Source organism: Bos grunniens, chromosome 2 (assembly GCF_055505025.1).
Source record: "Bos grunniens cultivar Pamir isolate PY7600 chromosome 2, Bosgru_T2T1.0, whole genome shotgun sequence".
Classification (NCBI taxonomy): domain Eukaryota; kingdom Metazoa; phylum Chordata; class Mammalia; order Artiodactyla; family Bovidae; genus Bos; species Bos grunniens.
Window position 1 is genome coordinate 15,830,049 of NC_141166.1, and position 23,877 is coordinate 15,853,925.

At 47.6% G+C, this 23,877-nt stretch overlaps 1 protein-coding gene, 1 long non-coding RNA gene and 2 pseudogenes across 3 annotated transcripts in view; 2 read left to right on the forward strand and 2 right to left on the reverse strand.

Annotated features, from left to right (window-relative positions):
- SYNC (syncoilin, intermediate filament protein) overlaps positions 1–10,257 on the reverse strand; it is an 18,485-nt gene extending 8,228 nt beyond the window's left edge. For both annotated transcript variants that reach the window (XM_086334488.1, XM_086334484.1), the window contains exons 1-2: positions 10,104–10,257; positions 1,648–2,821 (exon numbers count right to left, since the gene is read on the reverse strand). In XM_086334488.1, coding sequence (XP_086190614.1) covers positions 1,648–2,821; positions 10,104–10,156 — 1,227 coding nt within the window. In that variant the 5' untranslated portion in view covers positions 10,157–10,257. The remainder of the gene's footprint in view (positions 1–1,647; positions 2,822–10,103) is intronic.
- Positions 9,492–23,877, forward strand: part of LOC147377623 (uncharacterized) — a 40,537-nt gene continuing 26,151 nt past the window's right edge. The window contains exon 1 of the long non-coding RNA XR_015139757.1: positions 9,492–9,745. This is a non-coding gene — a long non-coding RNA (uncharacterized LOC147377623). The remainder of the gene's footprint in view (positions 9,746–23,877) is intronic.
- Positions 14,527–15,712, forward strand: LOC147377624 (large ribosomal subunit protein eL6-like; annotated as a pseudogene).
- Positions 20,986–22,108, reverse strand: LOC147377625 (homeobox protein NANOG pseudogene; annotated as a pseudogene).

Genomic DNA, 23,877 nt, shown 5'->3' on the forward strand with positions numbered 1-23,877 from the left:
CAGCCAAGTTACTAATTATATTTTTATATCTATTGGATTAAATAATATGTTAAAATTACCTTCACCTATTTCTCATAAGTGGCTATTAGAAAATTTAAAATGATATTTGAGGCTTGTATTATATTTTTGTTGGACAGCACTGGTCTAGATCTTGCCTATACTTCAGTACTTAAATAACTCTTCTGTTACAGGTTCTCTGATTTAATCCATGGCTAAAAATAATCTCATTATCCCATAGCACTCTTATATGTACCTCTCTTAAATCACATGTTACTTCCTACCCTGGGTTCCAGTTATTAAAGTAACATCTGATTGAGTATCAGGTGTTAAGAAGTTATTTGTTTATGCAAAAATAATTAGCACCCTTTAAGTAGATTATGATCCAATAAAAAAATAGTGCAGTGGAGGTGGGGGGCAGTGTTGGTGAGTAAATATGTATAGTTTGAAGGCATTCAATACCATGACCCCGAAACCCTATTCTTTTCGTAATATAAGCTATAGAAAGTTTGACAAAATCTTCAGTGAAGTGAATGCAGCCATTTTCAACAGAGGACATCTTCCTTATGGGTAAGTCAAAATCTGGGATTTTTAAGTTCATGCAAAAAATGTGTGTTTCAAAAGACAAAAATACTGCTCTGAAAAGCACCACAGTGTGGGCTTCTCATGGCGCCCAGCAGCACAGAAGTCAGCACTTAACTGATGCAGACTCTGAGCCTGGTGGCAGAGATAAGTAAAACATACTCCCTACCTTCTGAAAGCTCAGTCTGTGGGGGAGAGAGAACTGTTTATGCACTTAGTGTTTAGATCCCATTTTGTTCTAAAAGGGATTAGGACTGGCTCACAATCAGAAATAGCTTGAATACGGTTGAAATGGTGACAAATGCACAAAAAAGGAAAAGGAGGGATAGAGGTTTATAGATTTCATCCCAGCTTTTTAAGACTGGAAAACTTCAAAGCAGAGATCAGATAGGTGGGACATGAGAGTGAATACCGGGGAGGGGGAAAGAATGTATTCTATCTGGCCTCATTCCCTCCTGTTCTATCTAAACCCAAGGGCGATTCACTCAGAGTCGGAAAATGGTGCTGTGGAAAGAGCACTGAAATATTTGGGGTTGGTCAGACTAGAGTTCAAATTACTCCGACTCACTGGGCCTCAGCTTCCTCATCTAAGAAAAATGGTAATAGTTGACTTGGAGGATTAGTGGAAGATCACTGGTGTAAAAGTGTCGTGGAAACTAAGAGTGCAGGTTAACTTTCAGCCCTAGCAGGCCTGAATGAATGAAATGGAAAATGGCTTAAAGGAGTGAGTGACTGGCCCATGAAACAAATTGCTTTTCCTACCTATGCTAGCCTGGTGGCTCAGGTGGTAAAGCATCTGCCTGCAACGTGGGAGACAGGTTCGATCCCTGGGTCAGGAAGATCCCTTGGAGAAGGAAATGGCAACCCACTCCAGTACTCTTGCCTGGTAAATTCCATGGACAGAGGAGCCTTGTAGGCTACAGTCCATGGGGTCGCAAAGAGTCAGACACGACTGAGCAACTTCACTTCACATATGCTAGCATCCTTCAGTCCAAAGACATTTGGCCAGGTCCCCTTTTCCTCTCTAGACTAAAAGACTGTCCTTCCTCCCACGCCCAGTGGGCCTACCCGGTACTGCTGCACCTCCTCATCCCGCTTTTGCCTCACAAGGGTGATCTGGTCCTCCAGGTTCCTGTTTTGCAGGTGGAGCTTCTGGGCTTCTGCCTGCAGTGGTCTCAGGGCCTCCTTCATCTCCTGGATCTCGGCCTGGGTTTTCTGCAGAGCTTTGGCCGCAGCTTCTTTCCTCTCTAGGAGCCGCAGCAGCTGAGGCTCGTACTCCTCCTCCAGGCCCTGGCGGCTCTCTGCCATGAGGCTCTCGAACTGGGCAGAGAGCCGCCGGCTCTCCTGGAGAAAATGCCCATCCCTCTGACTCTGAGGTGCTTCGAGCTGTTGCCGTAACTGCTCCTTCTGCTTCTGATAGGCCTCCCGGAGCTGGGTTAGTTCCTCTGAGAGCTGGGCCGCCCGGGTGGTCAGCGCTTCCCGGAAATCGGCGAACTGGGCCACGTCCTGCCGGCGGCACTCCAGCTGGTACTGGTAGGCCACGCACTCCTTGGTCACCTTGAACAGCTTCTGCTTGACCAGCCGGATCTCCTCCCTCAGCCCATCCCTCTCGAGCTCTGCCTGGGCGTGCTGTTTGTAGGCAGCCAGGATATCCCGGTGGACCTGCTGCACCTCCTGCAGGGCAGGCTCCCGGAGCAACACAAGCTCATGGATGAGTTGATCCCTCTCCTCTTCCAGCTGGGCCACGGCTTCAATGCACTGCTGGAAACGCCCCTCCAGCAATTCCAGGTCCTCTATGCTCAGGCTCCCCTCTGTGCTGGGACTCGGCCCGGCTTGGAGGCTCTCCTTGGGTTTAGACTTCGCCTCACTCAGGACCCTGTCTCCCCCATGAACTATCTGCTCTGGGCTTGCGGTCTTCACGGGCTCTTCCACATATAACACCCCCTCCAGCTTCACCGGCTCTTCCACATATAAAGCCGCCTCCGGCCTCACTGGCTCCTCCAGGTACAGGGCTTCATCTGGCATTCTGGTTTCCTCAATGTGCAGCGTCTCCTCTGGCGGTTCAGTTTCTTCCACGTACAGAGCCTCATCAAGGTCACCTGTGTCCCCCAGGTAGAGAATGTCCTCTAAGTTCAAGGTCCCCTCCAAAGACAGAGTAACTTCTGGGTTCCAGGTCCCCAGCTCATACAGGGATGCAGAGTTCTCCTCTTGAAGAGGAGAAATGACCTCTGGCCTTGTTGCCCTGCAAGAGAAATGACAAGGTGAGAGGGTGGTCACAGTCCTGGGAGGGTTTGTGACTGCAGCTGCCAGGACACAACCCTAGCCAATAGCAAATTCTCACATCTCGGAGGGCAGTCGTCCGCCCCCTCCCTTCATTGATCACCACAACACAGCCTATGGCTTAGCTCTGACACCATCCCCAGGAGGTAAGTGTTGAGTCTGCTTCCGTACCATCAAAGGACAGGAACCCACACCTGAGCCACTCTGTGTTCCATCATAAGAAAGTTCTAGTGTTGAGGTAAGACCTTCCCCACAGTTTTCACCTGGACTTGAGTCTTCTCTCTAGAATCAGATACTCTAATTTCTTTTCCATGTCAGTTCTTTGAACACTTAAAGAGAGCTGATTTAGCCCTACCGTATAGCACAGGGAACTATATTCAATATCCTGTGATAAACTATAGTGGAAAAGAATATGAAAATATATATATGTGTATAACTGAATCACTTGGCTGTGCAGTAGAAATTAACACAACAATGCAAATAAACTACTCTTCAATAAAACATTTAAAAAACAAAGGGACTACAACCACTGGTGGTCCAGTGGTTAAGAATCCATCTGCCGACGCAGGGGACGACGTGGGTTCAATCCCTGGTCCTAGAACATTCCACATGCCATGCCACAACTACTGAAACCTGCTGCAATGAGAAACCCACACACCTCAACTGGAAAGTAGCCCCCGCTTGCCGCAACTAGAGAAAGCCTACACACAGCAGCAAACACCCAGCACAGCCACAAATGAATAAAGAGAACTGATTTATCCTTAACTATTCCATGCCCGCCAAGGTTTCCAGTACCCTCCTCATTTGGGTTACTTCTTACAGGTTCCAAGTTGATTCATTATCTCTTGGGGATACGTATAGGAAGCAGAATCCAGGTGTACTCTGAGCAGTGAATCTCTGGACCCTATATTCCTACTGATGTAGTCAAGATGCCCTTAACATAAAGGGCAGCTCTATCATATTCTTTTTTTGACCACACCATGCAGCATGTGGCATCTTAGTTCCCTGGCCAGGGATCAGACCTGTGCCTCCTGCATTGGAAGTGCAGAATCTTAACCAATGGTCACCAGGGAAGTCCCTCTTATTCTTCATAAATGCTGAGTTTGAGTAAAATCCTTAAGACTTTTTCACAGCAAATGCTTTAAAACCATATCTCTCGTTCCTGTAAAACCTCATCTTAGAACTGGCCTATCCTTCTAGCCTGTCAGATGCTCTTGAATTCAGACTCTGTGCTTCTAACACATGAGCCCCTTAACCCAGCTTCAGCTGCCTGCTAGCTTTCTTGGTTCCTGTTGAGGAATGCGCTCCTGCTGCTTTGGCTCTCAAGTGGCTTTAGGCTTTTCTGTTTCAGTTGGATCTCTGAGCAATTCTTTGAAAATATAAAATACTCTGGAAATAATAATAAATTACACTTTTAAAGGTCCTGTTATATGTGCCAGGCCCTGTTCTAAATGCTTTACATATATTGATTCATTTAATCTTCATAACAATTCTATGAGGTGGTTACATTTATTATTAACATTTTACAGATCAGGAAATGGAGGTTAAAGAGATTAAGTAATTTGTTCAAGGAAACAGGTACTCAGAGAGTGCCAGTTATAAAACAGACTAAATTTGAATAAAAAACTTTTTTGGATAGAACGTGTAAATGAAAAGCCTCACATATCAAACAAAGAATTTGATTTGTATTGGAAAGGTTTACTTGTGTCCAGGTTTTAAGCTCTATTTCTTAGCTCCAGGTTCCCAATAAAGACTATTTTTATTCTAAATCATTGTGTCCTCAGTCCTCTCTACACCCCAGGAATCCCTGGCTTCCCCTTTGTAACCCCTGATGGCTCTCGGGAAACCACAAAAGTGTGGCTTCACCAGGCCCCAGACATCACTGGCCTCATTCAACCCCAGTACCTCTGCCAACACCTAAAGCTTGAAGACAACGATCACCTAGTCCATTCACTTCCCTTTACCAGACATGGAGTGTTTTTTTTTTTTCACCTAAAGTGCCAAGCATCAGGTGCCAAGTAACACAGTTACTTGACTCAACTGCCAACAAATTATCCTTCTCTCTGAACTTGTTACACCTGTATTCTCCAGCTCAGAGAAATATATCACTGTATATCAGGCTGTATATCAGTGTTTTTTTTTTTATTGGATATAGTTGATTTACAGTGTTGTGTTACTTTCTGCTGTTCAGCACAATGACTCAGTTATACATCTATTTACGTATATACATATATATATATATATATCCACTTGAAGATTCTTTTCTCATACAGGCCATTACATGCCGGGAGCCAGCATATTGCATATTGAGTGCATATTGCATATTGCATATTGAGTGCAGCACTTTCCACAGCATCATCTTTTAGGATCTGGAATAGCTCAACTGGAATTCTATCACTGCCGGGAGCCAGCGTGAGGAGCTCCACCCATGACAAACGTCATGAGGAAGGAGGCTCGGCATACGCAAAAGCGGGATCGAGCCTCAGGAGTCCCCCTGGAAATTCTCGAGCATTTACACCCCAAACCAGAGTCTGCCTACTTTCTGCTTTGTGCTTTCACCTACACCTCTGACTTTACGGGGGGCTGTCCCCCACTACCTCTCTGAAAAAAGAGATAGCTTACAGCTCCAGTTAATAATTCCTGGGTGTGACAGTGTTTAACCTACAAACTCCTTTGGAAATCCTCTAGCCTGCCTGAATAGGTTTTTCCAGCCACATGTGATTGTTCAGAGCCTCCCAACTGTGAGAGGCAGGAGATGTTCTAAACTGTCTAAACACAGATTCTTTTGAGTAGTTAAAAGATTGATTAGAAATTGTATTGGTGAAGGGTTTTTCACTTACTGGGCCAATGTTTGCTGCTAAGTCTCCATACTCCTTACCTACTGTGTCCTTGGCAGTGTATTGATTGATATAATGGGTGTATAGAAATGTAAGTAGTAGCCTCAATGTTTGTAACCTTGGACCCTTGAGTTAATTCTTTTCTTGATTGAGCCCACCTCACCTTTGCCCTATAGGAATGCAGCTTTGTCCAATGCTTTTTTGGAGGCTGGTGCTTGACTTTGGAATAATCAAAGTTTCTTAAAATGTTAACAGGCCTCCTGGCCAGAAGATGATGTAAATCACCTGAACTTTTGCACATGGAGTTTGAAAGCCTGGCTTTGATTAGGACCAGGAACTGCTGTCCTTGCATGACTCCACCCCTTCCCCCATTATCCTCTATGCATAACTTAAGGTATAAAAACTACTTTGGAAAATAAAGTGCGGGCCTTGTTCACCAAAACTTGGTCTCCCCATGTCGCTCTCTCTCCCAAATTCTGGCTGAGTCTCCATCTGGAGCGCGGAACCCGCCATGCTTGCTAATTATGCCTGGGCTTCTAAGATCCGACCGGGGAGGCCTCAGTGTCTCCTCTCCTTTGGGAGAACGGAAGGACGCCTGCGGCCTACATAAGTGGTGCAAACTTCTTGTCTTGAAGTTTTATTGGTCTCCCGCATAAACCAAGCTACTCAGCCTCTTTTCTTCACTGAATTTTCCTACTGAGCTATCCTTATTTCAGCCGCTTTTCTCCACTGAATTTCCTCACTGAGCTATCCTCATCCTATTACTCTTTATATCTTTGATAAAATATTTAAATAAATAGGTCGCCTATGCCGTCTCTCCTTCGAATACCCTGGATCAGCCGGGGCTGGACCCCGGCAATTACAGAGTAGAGTTCCCTGTGCTATACAGTAGGTCCTTCATCAATCCCAATCTTCAATTTATCCCTCCTCTTTCCCTCCCACCGTAACCATAAGTTTGTTTTTTACATCTGTGATTCTATTTCTATTTTGTAAATAAGTTCATTTGTACCATTCTTTTAAGATCCACATATAAGAGATATCATATGATACTTGTCTTTCTCTGTCTGACTTACTTCACTCAGAATGACAACCTCTAGGTCCGTCCATGTTGCTGCAAATGGCGTTGTTTCATTCTTTTTTAAGGCTGAGTAATATTCCATTGTATAAATGTATCACATCTTCTTTATCCATTCTTCTGTCGATAGACCAGTGGTCTTTAAACAGCCTCCTCACTAAAAACTGATATTTCTATCTCAGAAAGTCTCCAGTCTCCATCCTCCTCTTCAGCCCACTGCCAGGACCCTCATCCAAGTCATCATCCCTCACCTGCACTCTTGTACCAGCCTTCCCATAAGCCTTCTTCTTTCCCATCCCAGTCTAGTTTTGACAGTGGTGCCACTTGCTCTAATATAAAACAAACCATCACGCTCCACTTCACCCATAGATAGTGAACTACTTTGCACAGGTTCCAGGCCCTTCAAGATGTGGCCCCAACATATCTTTTCAGCCTCATCTTGAATTACTCCCTGCCACCCACCCAATGCTTGACATTCTGGAACACACATTAACTTTATCTATTTATATTTATTTTTATTTATTTGACTACGCTGGGTCTTAGTTGTGTACACAGGGCCTTTTAGTTGTGGCATGTGAACTCTTAGTTACTGCATGTGGGATCTAGTTTCCCGACCAGGGATTGAACCCCAGGGCCCCTGCATTGGGAGTCTTAGCCACTGAACCGCCAGGGAAGTCCCTCAGAACATGTGTTAACTTAAATCTCCCACTCCTATCCCGCAGTGTCTAAAGGGTCCAGCTGGGAACATATAGTTCATTGTATACTGCCTGTCTAGAGATCAGTCCTACACTGCCTGGAGCTCCTCGCACCGAGAAGGATGCACTGCTCAGCCAGCCAGACCCACCCAGATCCTCAACAGAGTCCCTGCTTTGCCAGCAGACCGCCCTCACATCATGTTCCAGCTGAGTCCTCCACCCTAGAATGACGTAATTGCGTTCAAGGCAGTATTCTAAGCATTCTCCATAAATACTCATTTATACAACGCTCACTTGTGTGTGTTAGTCACTTAGTCGTGTCCGACTCTTTGTGACCCCATGGACTGTAGTCCGCCAGGCTCCTCTGTCCTTGGAATTCTCTAGGCAAGAATACTGGAGTGGATTGCCATTTCCTTCTCCAGGGGATCTTCCAGACCCAGGGATCGAACCCCCGGTCTCCTGCATTGCAGGTAGATTCTTTACCATCTGAGCTATAGGGTTTATCCCCAATTTATAGATGAAGAAACCAAAAAGCACCAAGTAAAGAACTCACTCAGAGTTCTACAATTTATACGTGGCAGAGCCTGTTGAAGGCTGGCAGTCTGGCTCTAGAGGCAGGGCTCCTTTTTACCACTCTCGTCTTAGATAGAATAGGTGTTGGGTCTAAAAGACCTAACAGATACAGCAGGTATAACAGAGCTCGGCCCTAGCATTCAAAATATATTTATATCTATTTACTTAACAAATGTCTGCTCATCTTTCAAATCCTGCTGGAACCCCACCTCCTCTGTGAAGCCTGTCCCAGCCAACTCCCATTCTTGTGTTCTCAAGGCACTCTATATGCAGCTCATCTTTACACTAAGTGCTTTGCGTTCCAGAAGTGCATCTGTCGGTCTCCCCTGATAGTCCGTTTCCAGACGACAAGCACAGTTGTTCTTTGTATCCCGGGTTGGGGCTCTGTGGATGTAGGCAGCGGCAACTGGCTGAGCTCCAAGGAGGAAACTTGCCCAAGGTCAAGTGGCAGGACTGGACGTGGAGTCCAGTCTCCTGACTTGCAGGCAGTGCTATTCCCACACACCGTGTTGCCTCTGTCACCTCACGCGCAGTGCCAGGCCTCTGCTAGGTGCTGCCCGCACTCAACTGCCTCTCTCTAAAGAGCTGGGGAAAAGTAGCTTATGGGAGACCTGCCTGGTGGTCTGGTGGTTAAGTGTCTGCCTTGCAATGCTGGGGACCAGGGTTTGATCCCTGGTTGGGGGACTTTGTTGCTGTTTAGTTGCTAAGTTGTGTCCAACTCTTTTGATACCCCATGGACTGTAGCCCGCCGGGCTTCCTGGCCCTTGGGATTTCCCAGGCAAGAATACTGAAGTGGGTTTGACATTTCCTTCTCCAGGGGATCTTCCCGGCCCAGAGATTGAGGCCATATCTCCTGCATTGTCACCACTGAGCCAACTGGAAGCCCTGGCTGGGGACTATAGCTCCCCTAATGAAACATGCCATAGAGCACTAAGCCCGTGTGCCACAACTAGAGAGCTCCACAACTACGGAGCCCTCATGACACAATGAAGATCCCACACGCTGAGACTAAGACCCAAGGCAGCCCAATAAGTAAATAAATGTGCTTTTTTAAAGTAGCCTACAGGAAGTCTAGGGGCAAGGCAGCCAGCTCGGCTGGGGCCCCTGACCTCAGGCCTCCTTGGGCTCCAAGCAGCCTGCCTCTGCTACTCTGTCCCTGTCCCTATAGGATCCCAGCAGCTCCCAACCCCGGCCATCAGGGCTGCACCTGGGCATGTTTGTGATACCATGCAGCCCTGGGTTGGCGTGTGGCTGGCTCTGTGTGTACAACAGTACAGGTGAGTGCATGTGTAAAACTAGGCTCAGCTTCGTGCGGTGGTGACAGGGAAGAGGTGACAGGTGTGTGTGTGACTGCACTTCTACCTCTTGGTACAAGAGGAAGTCCAGGGCTACAGGCTGACCTGGGGCAGAAGTGCTCCCTACTCGCCCCAAATCCATCAGCCACAGGTCCCTTCCCCCTCCAGGGGGCAAGCTGATAGTGTGGGTGATGGAGAGGGCTTCCCCTCCAAGGCTCCGGACAGCCAAGGCCCTCCTGCTGGTCTGGGATTGGGGACCCTCCCCCCACGCCCTCTTAGGCCCCAGACCAGAGAGAATGAGCTGCCTGAACAGACTCAACTCCAAGCTGGCAGCCGCCCAACCTTGCACCAAGTCTCTTCCACACGGCAAATTCAGCGACTTGGAGGGTTCCATGTCCAGCTGCATTTGGGGTGAGGAAGGAAAGAAAATGGGGAGGGTCTTTTGCCACTATGGGCCATCCGGCATCTGATGGTTGATGCCGGCTAGTGTGAAGGGGTTAATCCTCACATCACCCGTGGGAGGGGGAGGGGGAATTATGAAAAGCCCCCAGACCAGCGGAGGTGTCAGAACCCCGGCCCCCCCCCACCCCCGCCTCGCCCCGGGCCAGACTCCCCTATCACCCTTGGCGGGTGGCTCCACCCTGTGCCCCACCCCCGCCTGGACCACCGCCCCCGTCTGGCGAAAGGCGCTCTTGGGGAGAAGGGATCCGCCTAGCACCCCCTCCCCAGGAGGGGGTGGTGACCCGGGCCTGAGAAGGTCCTTTCCTACCTCGCGGCCTGGGCGGAGCCGTCCCCGCCGCGCCGGGGCTCCGGGCTGGCCATGGCTGCGCGACCCGGGCTGGGCGGCCGCGGTATTAATAGTCGGCCCCGCGGGCCGCCCGCGCCCGCCAGCCGCACTGCCAGCTGCAGCCGACACCGGATCCGCCGACCCGGGGCCGGGCGCGCCCACTTGGCCCGGGCTCCGCGGGAGGAGGGAGCGGGCCTCGCGGCCCGGGGGCGGGGAGTGGCCGCCCCTCCCGGGACCAGCGCTGGGGGTGGGGGGGGGTGGATTGTGTGGGAGGGGAGGTCGGCGTCTCTAAAACGCCACCTCGGGTCTTCCCGAGTCTTCTTTCTGCCCATCCTTCCCTTTCGAGTGTCCCCAGTTGCAGGGCCCGGGGAGGAAGGTGGCTCTGCCTTAGGAGGGCGCTCTTCCTGCCCGGCCGGCCCGGGATGGGGACAGGGTGGGTTGAGGACCTCGGGGGAGTGGGCACCCTGCGCGCCGCCCGCAAGGAGGCCTGGGGTGTCCGCCGCCGCCTGGCGCCCTGCGATAACCCCCTCGCCTGAGCGCTGTGCCCCCGCAGCTGTCGCCCAGGGCTGGGGGGAGGAGGGGGGACAACGCCACACCCCGTGCGTTTGGGGACAGTCCGGAGCCTGGGGCAGGGCGGTGCGAGGACCACGTGGGAGGGTTGAGTCCATATGTAACCCCGCTTCCTGTCCCCCCCTCCCACGCCGCGAGGGTTAAGGGGTCTCTCCGCTTGTTCCACCTGTCATCAACCGCCCACCCCCCCGCACCCCGCTTCTGTCCACTCCTAGGCGTGACCCCTCCCCCAGGTCCTTAGCCCCTCCAGGGTCAAGCTCAAACTCCACACTAAAGGCTGTCTGGGTCCCTGAGCAGGAAGTGGCCAGGCCCCTTCCCAGACCTGGGCCTCTGGCATGCTCCCTCCTGATGCCTTTTTTTTTCCACTTAGCCCCTCTGTCTGGGGAGGTCTTTGACTCAATCGCAGAAGAATGCCAGGCACTATAACAAGCCGAGGGGCTGGATGTGTTTAATCAGAGAGGCCTTGAGCAAGGGTGGGGGTGGGGCAGCCCTGTGGAACCACTTGTGGGGCAGTGTGTTGTGATCTGTGGGCCTGCTGGCTGTGTGCACCCAACATGGTTGTGTGTGCACTGTGTGGAGAGAGAGACTGTGGAACTGTTGTGTCCACATGTGACTCTGATAACTGTGGGGTGCAGTCTGTGAGGGGATATGTGGGTAGGTGACTGTGATCAGGGGGAGGGATTATGCGAGTGGTGATGGTGCTGGTTGTGGAGTGTCTGCGAGGCTGGCTGTCGTGACTGTGTGGTGGGACATCTATATAGCTGTGTGTGTGATTGTATGCCTGCGAGAGACTGGGGGCTTAAGTATGTGGGTGTGGGCGGGGGTGCTCACAGCAGCTGTATGGCGTGTCTTCTGAGTGTGACTAGGGCCCCCGAGTATATGGTCATTAATCCATGTTTCTGAGTGTGCTGCCTGGTGTGGTATATTTATATCTCTGTCTAGTGCAAGGGGGTGGGGGATTAACACCCAGGGCAGCCAAATATACCCTTGTAAGGTATGCACAAGAAAAAGTCAGGTTTTGGAGGCTGCTGGTCATTTTCTGACTTACCTCAAAAATATTCCAGGGGAGGAGGTTGGCAAGGCCTCTGGGGCTGGTCGTTTGACAGCCACTGCCAGTCCGAGGGGAGCTGAGGGAGCCCGGGGAAGGCCTGCCAGCAGCAGTGTTTAGCGTGGTGCTAGGCAACAGGCAGAAAGGGTGGCGCTGAGGGCTGTCCCTTCCCCTCCAGCCCCCGCCCAGGACCTGGCCCCAGGCAGCCCCCGGTACTGATTCCTTAACCTCTCTCAACGCCCCTCTAAGCCCTTCTTCAGACTGAAACGCTGAATTCCCTGGGGTCCCAGAAACACCTCTAGCTCTTTGTTTTTGCTGTTCCCTGTGCCTGGAATACCCTTCCAGCTCTTCACATTCACTCATCGTCGGGTCTCAGCTTACATGTCATCGCCTCAGAAAGGCCTTCTCTGATGTGTCCATCCCCCACAGAAATGTCCGTCCACGTACCGTGTGTCCCGTCACCCTGTTTATTTTCTAAACACGTGCTGCAGGCTTTAATAACATTGTTCATTTTCCATTCCTGCCTTTTCTGCTTCCCCCACTAGGATGGAAGGCAGGAAGAACACTTCTGTGTCCCCAGGGCCAGCACAGGGCCTGGTATGCATAAAATCTCAAAAACGTATTGAATGAATGAAGGAAAGAAGGATAATCCTCCCTAGGCCAGTTCAGGCAACATTTGATGCCTGTTGTGTGCCAGGTCTGGGCCACTCGCCACCAAAGAGTCCCTTTGAACTCAAGGAAACAGATATACACATGTGCCCAGGCTGTGTACACCAAGGCAGAGGGAGGTGGGTGAGGCCGCAGGACTCCATTCACTCAGCAAACATCGGCACTTGTCCTGGGCTGGGCCCTGTGTCAGAGCAAATGGCCTTCTTTGGCCCAGGGCCCTGCCTGCAAAGAGCTCACAGTGAAGAGGATGCTAGAACTGTCCCCTGGGGAGACAAACCCCTACAGAGAATAATGCCAAATCACTAAGCTGAGTGATGGGCTAGGCACTGGGAACTGAGGAAGCCAGGGATGGGAGAGATTTACTCCAGGCCTGGGAACAGCCTCCTGGTCGAAGTAACTTGGGCCTGGAAGAGGAGAAGGCGTGTTACGGTGTCAGGCTGCTTGGAGAGACAAGCACAGCCCTCTGCCTCTCAGCCCCTCCACAAAGCTGAGTTCACAAAGACAGGAGAAACCTCCTGGCTGCCTACTCTTTGCCTACCCTGAATTCTCTGTGCTTTTGCCCTGTGTCCAGGGGCTGACTCTTGCTGACCTTGGCCTCCTTGCCTTATGGTTTCAGGTGAAGTTTGGCCAGTAGGAGACGTTGCCGGGGGATCAGAGGGAAGGAGGAGAGTGAGACCAGGATATTTATAATACTGTGATTTTTTTTGTTGTTCAATTGCTAAGTTGTGTCCAACACATTGCAACCCCATGGACTGCAGCAGTCCAGGCTTCCCTGTCCTTCACTGTCTCCCGGAGTTTGCTCATGTCCATTGAGTCAGTGATGATATGATTTTGGCAGGTACTATGTTCCTCCAGTAAAAGTCACAGCTCCTGCTGGGTGGCCAGCGACCATGGATATGAGTCCAGCCAGGCTCGTTAGCAAGGCTCCCTCCCTTACCTCTTCAGGCCCTGAGACGTGACTCTGTTCCACTCTTGTGAGCCGCAGGGTGCCTCACTGTTTGTGCCCACACCTCTGTAAATAGTTCCTTCATTAAACCTTCTTCTAAACAACAAAATTCTGTAAAGCAACTATCCTTCAAAAAAAATTAATTAAAAAGAAAACCTTCTTCTGGCAAATGCTTTGAGTGGTCCTCGGCTTCCTGCTGAGACCACTAACGTAAGAACTAAACCTGGGGAAGATAAGTCCTTGGCAGAGAATTTGGGGAGACATTCCTTCTTTCTTAATTTTCTTGGCTGTGCCACATGGCATGTGGGATCCTAGTTCCCCGATCAGTGACCAAACCCAAGCCAGGGAAGTCCTGAGGAGACCCTCTTTTTAAATCACAACTCAAAACTGCAATCAGAAGATGTGGTGAACTATTACAAAGCCACAGTCACCAAAACAGCATGGTACTGGCATAAAAACAGAGACGTAGGTTAATAGAACAGTATAGAGAGCCTAGACATAAACCTACACATTTATAGTCAATTAACGTATAACACAGGAGGCAAGGGTATACAATGGAAGAAAGAAATCTCTTCAGTAAATAGGAAATAGGAAAAACTGAACAGTTACATGTAAAAGAATGAAATTAGAATATTTTCTCACATCATATGCAAAAATAAACTCAAAATGGATTAAAGATCTAAATGTAAGACTGGAAGCCAGAAAACTCCTTGAAGAAAACATAGGCAGAACACTGTTTGACATAAATCATAGCAATATTATTGTCATTCTGTCTCCTAAAGCAAAGGAAATAAAGGCAGAAATAAACAAATGGAACCTAGTTAGACATAAAAGCTTTTACGCAGCAAAGGAAACTATCAACAAAACAGAAAGGCAATCAGCTGAATCAGAGGAAATATTTGCTAATGATATTATCAATAAGAAGTTAATATCCAAAATATATAAATAACCCATACAACTCAACATAAAAAAAAATTGAAAATGGGCAGAAGACCTAAATAGACATTTTTCCAGGGAAGACCTACAGATGGCCAACAAGCATGTGAAAAAGATGCTAAACATCATTAATAACTGGAGAAATGCAAATTAAAACCACAATGAGATATCACTTCACAGCTGTCAGAACAACTACCATCAAAAAGACCACAAGTAGCTCTTTCACGTCTTGAAAGATGGCAGGTGAAAAAGCTGAGAAGCCGATACGAAGGAGGGAAAAGCTGAGACAAAGAAGGCTGATTCTGGTGGCAAAGTTAAAAAGGTTAAGAAGTGCCGCTGAAATCCTGTCCTGGTCAGAGGAGTTGGCAGATACTCCCAACCGGCTATGTATTCCAGAAAGGCCTTGTACAAAACGAAGTATTCAGCAGCGAAATCCAAGCTGAAAAGAAAAAGAAGCTGAAGGTTCTTGCTACTGTCACAAAACCAGTTGGTGGTGACAAGAATGTGTGTGCATGCTAAATTGCTTCAGGCCTGTCTGCCTCTTTGCGACCCTATGGACTGGGGCCCACCAGGCTCCTCTGTCCATAGGATTCTCCAGGCAAGAATACTGGAATGGGTTGCCATCCCCTTCTCTAGGGGATCTTCCTGCCCCAGGGATTGAACCCACATCTCCTGCATTGCAAGCAGATTCTTTACCATCTGAGACACCAGGGAAGCCCAAGAATGGTGTTTCCCAAGTGATTAAACTTCGCAAAATGCCTAGGTATTATCTTACTGAAGATGGGCCTCAAAAGCTGTTGTCTTGGCAAAAACCCTTCAGTAGCATGTGAGAAAACTGCACACTAGCCTCTCTCCTGGGCCCATTCCGAGCATCCTCACTGAATGCCGCCAAGGTGAGAGGTTGTTTCCCTAAAGCAGGTGAGCACTGGCTTGCTACTTGTGACTCGGTCTTTCCCCTCAATCGAGTTCCTGGGTATAGAACAAAATTTGTCATTGCCACCTCCACCAAAACGGATATCAGGGGTGTGAAGGCCCCAGAACATCTCACTGATGTTTACTTCGAGAAGAAAGGGACTTCCCTGGCTATCTGGTGGTTAGGACTCCACACATCCCCTGCAGGGGGCACTGGTTTGATCCATGGTCAGGAAAGTAAGATCCTGCAAGCCCAGTGGCGTGGCCAAAAAAAAAAAAAAAAAACAACTACATAAGCCAGGCACCGGGAAGGTGAGATCTTTGATGGGGAGAGAAAGAAGTAAAAAATTACAGAGCAGTGCCAGGGTGATCAGAAAGCTGTGGACTCACGGATTCTGCAAAGAGTCAAAGCTGTTCCTCAGCTCCAGGGCTACCTCCACTCTGTGTCTGCTCTCACAAATAGAATTCATCCTCGCAAAATAGTGTTCTAAACTTCTTTTGAAGAACCTAATTAAATAACTGGTCCATTAAAAAAAAAAAAAAAGACCATAAGTAACAAATGTTGGTGAGGATGTAGAAAGAAGGGAACTCTCAGGGAATTCCCTTGGTGGTCCAGTGGTTAGGGCTCCATGCTCTCAATGCCAACAGCCCAGTTTTTATCCCTGATCAGGGAACTAAGATCCTACAAGCCACACAGTGTGGCCAAAAAAAAAAAATTAATTAAAAAGAAGGGAATCCTCATACACTGTGAGTGGAAATGTAAATTGGTGCAGCCACTGAGGAAAACGGTGTGGAGGTGTCTTAAAACTCTAAAAATAGAACTGCCATCAGTTCAGTTCAGTCGCTCAGTTGTGTCCGACTCTTTGCAACCCCATGGACTGCAGCACGCCAGGCTTCCCTGTCCATCACCAACTTCCTGAGCTTACTCAAACTCATGTCCATTCAGTTGGTGATGCCATCCAACCATCTCATCCTCTGTCGTCCCCTTCTCCTGCTGCCTTCAATCTTTCCCAGCATCAGAGTCTTTTCCAATGAGTCAGTTCTTCACATCAGGTGGCCAAACTATTGGAATTTCAGCTTGAGCATCAGTCTTTCCAATGAATATTCAGAACTGATTTCTTCTAGGATGGACTGGTTGGATCTTCCTGCTGTTCAAGGGACTCTCAAGAGTCCTCTCCAATATCATAGTTCAGAAGCATCAGTTCTTCAGTGCTCAGCTTTCTTTATAGTCCAACTCTCACATCCATACGTGACTACTGGAAAAGCCAAAGCTTTGACTAGACGGACCTTTGTTGGCAAAATAATGTCTTTGCTTTTTAATATGCTGTCTAGGTTGGTCATAACTTTTCTTCCAAGGAATAAGTGTCTTTAATTCTATGGCTTTAGCCACCATCTGCAGTGATCTTGGAGCCCCCCAAAATAAAGTCTGTCACTATTTCCATTGTTTCCCCATCTATTTACCATGAAGTAATGGGACCAGATGCCATGATCTTCGTTTTCTGAATGTTGAGCTTTAAGCCAACTGTTTCACTCTCCTCTTTCACTTTCATCAAGAGGCTTTTTAGTTCCTCTTCACTTTCTGCCATAAGGGTGGTATCATTTGTATATCTGAGGTTATTGATATTTCTCCCAGCAATCTTGATTCCATCTTGTGCTTCATCCAGCCCAGCATTTCTCATGATGTACTCTGCAGAGAAGTTAAATACACAGGGTGACAATATACAGCCTTGACATACCCCTTTCCCTATTTGGAGCCAGTCTGTTGTTCCATGTCCAGTTCTAACTATTGCTTCCTGACCTGCATACAGATTTCTCAGGAGGCAGGTCAGGTGGTCTGGTATTCCCATCTCTTGAAGAATTTTCCACAGTTTGTTGTGATCCACACACTCAAAGGCTTTGGCATAGTCAATAAAGCAGCAATAGATGTTTTTCTGGCACTCTCTCACTTTTCTGATGGCCCAGTGGATGCTGGCTATTTGATCTCGGTTCCTCTGCCTTTTCTAAATCCAGCTTGAACATCTGGAAGTTCACGGTTCATGTACTGTTGAAGCCTGGCTTGGAGAATTTCGAGCATTACTTTGCTAGCATGTGAGATGAGTGCAATTGTGTGGTAGTTTGAGCATTCTTTATCATTGCCTTTTGAGATTCTTTGGCATTGCTGTGGCGGCTGCATGATGATGGAACAACTTTGAGGAGATACTCCATGTCCAAGGGCAAAGGAGAGGGGCAAAATCATGTTTAGAATCAAACCCCATACCCGCCAGAGATGCTCAGAGGGCTCAAACAAACCTGATGTGCACCAGGACCCAGAGACCCCACAGAGACTGAGCCAGAACTGTGTTTGAGTATCTCTTGAGGAGGTACAGATCAGCAGTGGACTGCTGCAGGGGCAGGGGCTCTGGGTGCAGCAGATCTGGGTATGGCGTAAGCCCTCTTGGAAGAGGTCACCATTAACACACCATAGAGCCACCAGAACTTACACAGGACTGGGAAACAGACTCTTGGATGGCACAAACAAAACTTTATGTGCACCAGGACCCAGGAGAAAGGAGCAGTGACCCCACAAAGACTGACCCAGGCTTGCCCATGAGTGTTCAGGAGTCTCCGGTGGAGGCGTGGGTTGGCGGTGGCCTGCTGCAAGGTTGGGGGCACTGTGTGCAGCAGTGCGTGCATGGGACCTTTTGAAGGAGGTCGCCATCATCATTACCTCCACCATAGTTTGGCCTCAGGTCAAACAATAGGGAGGGAACACAGCCCTGCCCATCAACAGAAAATTGGATTACAGATTTACTGAGCATGGCCCTGCCCATCAGAACAAGACCCAGTTTCCCCCTCAGTCAGTCTCTCCCATCAGAAAGCTTCCATAAGCCTCTTATCCTTCTCCATCAGAGGGCAGACAGAATGAAAACCACAACCACAATCACAGAACACTAACCAATCTGATTACATGGACCACAGCCTTGTCTAACTCAATGAAACTAAGCCATGCCCTGTGGGGCCACCCAAGACAGGTGGGTCATGGTGGAGAGTTCTGACAAAACGTGGTCCACTGGAGAAGGGAATGGCAAAGCACTTCAGTATTCTTGCCTTGAGAACCCCATGAACAGTATGAAAAGGCAAAAAGATAGGATACTGAAAGATGAACTCCCCAGGTTGGTAGGTGCCCAATATGCTACTGGAGAAGAGTGGAGAAATAGCTCCAGAAAGAATGTTGAGACGGAGCCAAAGCAAAAACAACACCCATTTGTAGATGTGACTGGTGATGGAAGTAAAGTCCAATGCTTTAAAGAGCAATACTGAATACGAACCTGGAATGTCAGGTCCATGAAGCAAGGCAAATTGGAAGTGATCAAACAGGAGATGGCAAGAGTGAACATCGATAGTTTAGGAATCAGCGAACTAAAATGGACTGGAATAGGTGAATTTAACTCAGATGACCATTATATCTACTACTGTGGCAAGAATCCCTTAGAAGAAATGGAGTAGCCGTCATAGTCAATAAGAGAGCCCAATATGCAGTACTTGGATGCAATCTCAAAAACGACAGAATGATCTCTGTTCGTTTCCAGTGCAAACCATTCAATAGCACAGTAATCCAAGTCTATGCCCCAGCCAGTAATGCTGAAGAAGTTGAAGTTGAATGATTCTATGTAGATCTACAAGACCTTCTAGAATTAACACCCAAAAAAGATATCCTTTTCATTATAGGGGACTGGAATGCAAAAGTAGGAAGTCAAGAAATACCTGGAGTAACAGGCAAATTTGGCGTACAGAATGAAGCAGGGCAAAGGCTAATAGATTTTTGCCAAGAGAACACACTGGTCATAGCAAACACCCTCTTCCAACAACACAAGAGATGACTCTACACATGGACATCACCAGATGGTCAATACCTAAATCAGATTGATTATATTCTTTGCAGCCAAAGATGGGGAAGCTCTATACAGTTAGCAAAAACAAGACTGGGAGCTGACTGTGGCTCAGATCATGAACTCCTTATTGCCAAATTCAGACTTAAATTGAAGAAAGCAGGGGAAACCACTAGACCATTCAGGTATGACCTAAATCAAACCCTTTATGATTATACAGTGGAAGGGACAAATAGATTCAAGGGATTGGATCTGATAGACAGAGTGCCTGAAGAACTATGCGCGGAGGTTCATGACATTGTACAGGAGGCAGGATGATTGTACAGGATTGTACAGGATGATCAAGACCATCCCCAAGAAAAAGAAATGCAAAAAGGCAAAATGGTTGTCTGAGGAGAACTTACGTTTAAAATAGCTAAGAAAAGAAGAGAAGCAAAAGACAAAGGAGAAAAGGAAAGATATACCCATTTGCATGCAGAGTTCCAAAGAATAGCATGGAGAGATAAGAAAGTCTTCCTCAGTAATCAATGCAAAGAAATAGAGGAAAACAATAGAATGGGAAAGACTAGAGATGTCTTCAAGAAAATTAGAGATAACAAGGGAACATTTCATGCAAAGATGGGCACAATAAAGGACAGAATTTGGAACTTCCCTGGTGGCTCAGACGTGCAATCTACCTGCAATAAGGGAGACCTGGGTTCAATCCCTGGGTCAGGAAGATCCCCTGGAGAAGGCAATGGCAACCCACTCCAGTACTCTTGCCTGGAAAATCCCATGGATGAAGGAGCCTGGTAGGCTACAGTCCATGGGGTCACAAAGAGTCGGACATGACTGAGCAGCTTCACTTTTTTCACTAACAGAAGCAGAAGATATTCAGAAGAGGTGGCAAGAATACACAGAAGAACTATACAAAAAAGGTCTTCACGACCCAGATAATCATGATGGTGTGATCACTCACCTAGAGCCAGACATCCTGGAATGTGAAGTCAAGTGGGCCTTAGGAAGCATCACTACAAACAAAGCTAGTGGAGGTGATGGAATTCCAGTTGAGCTATTTCAAATCCTAAAAGATAATGCTGTGAAAGTGCTGCACTCAATATGCCAGCAAATTTGGAAAACTCAGCAGTGATCACAGGACTGGAAAAGGTCAGTTTTCATTCCAATCTCAAAGAACTACCATATGATGCAACAATTCCACTCCTGGTTATATATCCAAAACATACACACACAAAACTGAAAGCACTAATTCAAAAAGATACATGCACCCCAATGTTCATAGCAGCATTATTTATGATTGCCAAGATATGGAAGTAATCTAAGTGTTCATCACCAGGTGAATGGATGAAGATGTGGTAAATATATACAATGGAGCTTCCCTGCTGGCTCAGATGGTAAAGAATCTGCCTGCAATGTGGGAGACCTGGGTTTGATCCCTGGGTTGGAAAGATCCCCTGGAGAACTCCTCATTGGAGTGGCATGGTTACCCACTCCAGTATTCTTTTTTTTTTTTTAAATGGCTATTTTTTATTTGTACTTCAACAAACCAGCCAAACTGGTACTATTTATGATGTGGCAAAATACAAAATATCGTTCTCCAAAAAGTGATGAACAAATTAGGCGTTGTAGTAAAATGGCTAAAAGGGGTGGAGGAAATCAGTAAAGCACTCCTCATCTTAAGGACTGGGACTCTTAGCAAGTAAAGCCTCCCTATCTCAGAAAATATGAATAATCCTCATCATACGTCTTTGTACTTTTGCCCCCTGTGCTTAAAGTTAGATTCTAGATCCTAAAAGTATCCAAAATATTATATATTATATCCAAAGTACTATAATCGAGTTATCTATAGCCAGACACCTTTTGTCATGTTATACAATGCTTCTGAAACCTCTTACTGGACTCATTACCCTTCCCTCAAATTGACACAGAAGGTATAGTGAAAAGCAGCTTACTAAGGGGAAGTGGTACAGAATTCTAGAATGAGAAAAAAATCTAGAGAATACACAGTCTCTGCTCACATTAAGATCCCATACAATAGCCGTCACAAATAGACGTTACAAATCTTCAGGCTGTATGTTGAGAGGGTAGTTTGGGAATAAATCAGTGATTTGCTGCTGGGAATTGAAATACTTGACAGTTTGCTGTATAACGTTATAATTTTCCCCAGCAGTTCCCAGGGTGGCCTCCAGATCACAGACGGGAGAATTCTGCTGGAGCTGGATCCCGGGCTGCAGGAATTCCTCCATGTAGTTGTTGAACTGATTGTTCCAAGGCTGGTTATTCCAGGCTTGGGGGCACCAGGCCTGACTGTTCCAGGAGTGGTTGCTCCAAGATTGACTGTTCCAGCTCTGGTTGCTCCATGTGGGGTTATTCCAGGTCTGGTTACCCCACATGGGCAGGTTTCCAGGAGAGTTCACCAAACACCCCTGGTGGTAGGAATAGAAGCCTGGGTATTCTGCCATTGCTGGCCCCTGAGGCATGCCATTGCTATTCCTCGGCCAGTTGTTTTTCTGCCATTTCTTACATTTCATTCTCTGGTTCTGGAACCAGGTCTTCACCTGCTTGTAGCTGAGGTTCAAGATGTTGGAAAGTTCTTGCATTTGCTGGAGACTGAGGTATTTCTGCCTCTGAAATCTGTCATTGAGCACACACAGCTGGGTCTGCGAGAACACAGTTCTAATCTTTTGTTTCTTGACCGGGACCGTCTCTTCCTTCTCTGTGCTCTCCTCCACAGACGGGGACAGTGGTTTCACTCTGGGGCTTGTGGAAGAATCAGGACTGTCCTGAATAAGCAGATCCATGGAGGAGGGAAGAGGAGAGACAGTGTCCGCGTGGAGGGTGTCAGCAGATGACGTTTGCAAGGACACGTAACTTTCTTCAGGCATGGGTGAAGATTCCCTAGAGTTGGATGCTTCAGGGCCAAGCAGTCTTTGGGGACAAGCTGGGCCCACACTCATGTTGCTGAGTTGAAGGAGAAGGAAAAAACCTAAGAGGTAGATGCTAGGAAAAGTCCAGGCTGAAGAATCTAGGTAGAAGAAACTTAGAGAAAGGTGAAGATCTCCGGGTGTGAAAGTATTTATTTAAAAAAGACGGAATGAAAGGAGTCACCTGTAAGATAAGAGCCAACCAGTCCAATGTAGGACCACTCCAGTATTCTTGACTGGAGAATTCCATGGACAAAGGAGCCTGGTTGGCTATAGTCCATGGGATTGCAAAGAGTCAGACACGACTGAGTGACTAACACACACACACACACATACAATGGGATACTACTCATCCACAAAAAAGAATTAAATTCTGTCATTTGCAACAACATGGATGGACTTGGAGGGCATTAGGCTAAGTGAAATAATTAGACAGATAGACATATGGTGGTGGTGGTGATTTAGTCGCTAAGTCGTGTCTGACTCTTGCAAACACATGGACTGTAGCCCACTAGGCTCCTCTGTCCATGGGATTTCCCAGACAAGAACGCTGGAGTGGGTTGCCATTTCCTTCTCCAGGGGATTTTCCCCACTTAGGAATCAAATCCACGTTTCGTTTCCTGCATTGCAAGTGGATTTTTCACCACTGAGCCACCAGGGAAGCCCGAAGACATATGATATATACGATACTATGTGTGGAATCTAAAAATTAAAACAAACTAGTGACTATAACCTGGAGGAGGGTATGGCAACCTCCTCCAGTATTCTTACCTGGAGAATCCCAAAGGACAGAGGAGCCTGGCGAGCTACGGTCCATGGGGTCGCAAAGAGTGGGACACGACTGAGCAACTAAGCATAGCACACAGCACAGTTACTGTAACAAAATGGAAAGAAACTCACAGGGGCAGAGAACAGAATAATGTCAGTGGAAAGAAGGAATGGGGGCGAGGCAAGAGATGGGTGTAGGGGATTCAGAGATACAAACTGCTATGTATAAAATAAATGAGCTACAAGGATATATTGTACAACACAGGGAATATAGCCAGCATATTAGAATAACTATAAAAGAAGTGTAAGCTTTAAAACTGAATCGATAGGTTGTACACTAGTAACTTACATGATATTGTACATCAACTATATCTCAATTCTAAAAAGATTTAAAAAAACAAACCATTTTCTACTCAGAAAAAAAAAAAAAGCTGTGAACTGATTAGAATCCCATCCTAGGTGAACAGTGACGTCCTGGCCACCACTCTGAGCAAAGTCCCAATCCAAAAGGTCCATCTTAACTCATCTGACTGGGCTTAGGAGAATGGGTCAGGGAGAGGCCAAAAGTGTGTGTGTGGGGGGGTGACTGGCAGAGGGATGAGATGGGAAGAGAGGCTCTGGGGAGAGGCAGCAGGGAGGGGCGTGTTGGCAGCAGTCTCCACCCCAGAAGGCAAGCCTGAACCTCAATTCCCTGTCAGTGAAATAGGCGACCAATACCCTCTTTGCAGGATTGTGAAAAGTAAACATGAGGCTCGGCACAGGAGTGACTGGAAGTGAATTTGCTTCTTGGAAGCTCAAAGTAGTACATTTCCCATTATTACTGGTGCTGAGTTTCGATATGCCAAGAGCTCCAGCAAGCCAACTAGACCTGGGAGGAGGATGGTTAGAGATGCCCTAGTAGGTCCCTCCAGCCCACTGTTTCACGGGAGCCAGGTACAAACCCAAGCTTTGGAGGCAGCAGACCCGAGCCTAAAACCTGTTGTTGTTGTTCAGTCACTCGGTTGTGTCCAACTCTTGAGACTCTTGGACTGCAGCATGCCAGGCTTCCCTGTCCATCACCAACTCCTGGAGTTTGCTCAAATTCATGTCCATCGAGTCGGTGATGCCATCCAACCAT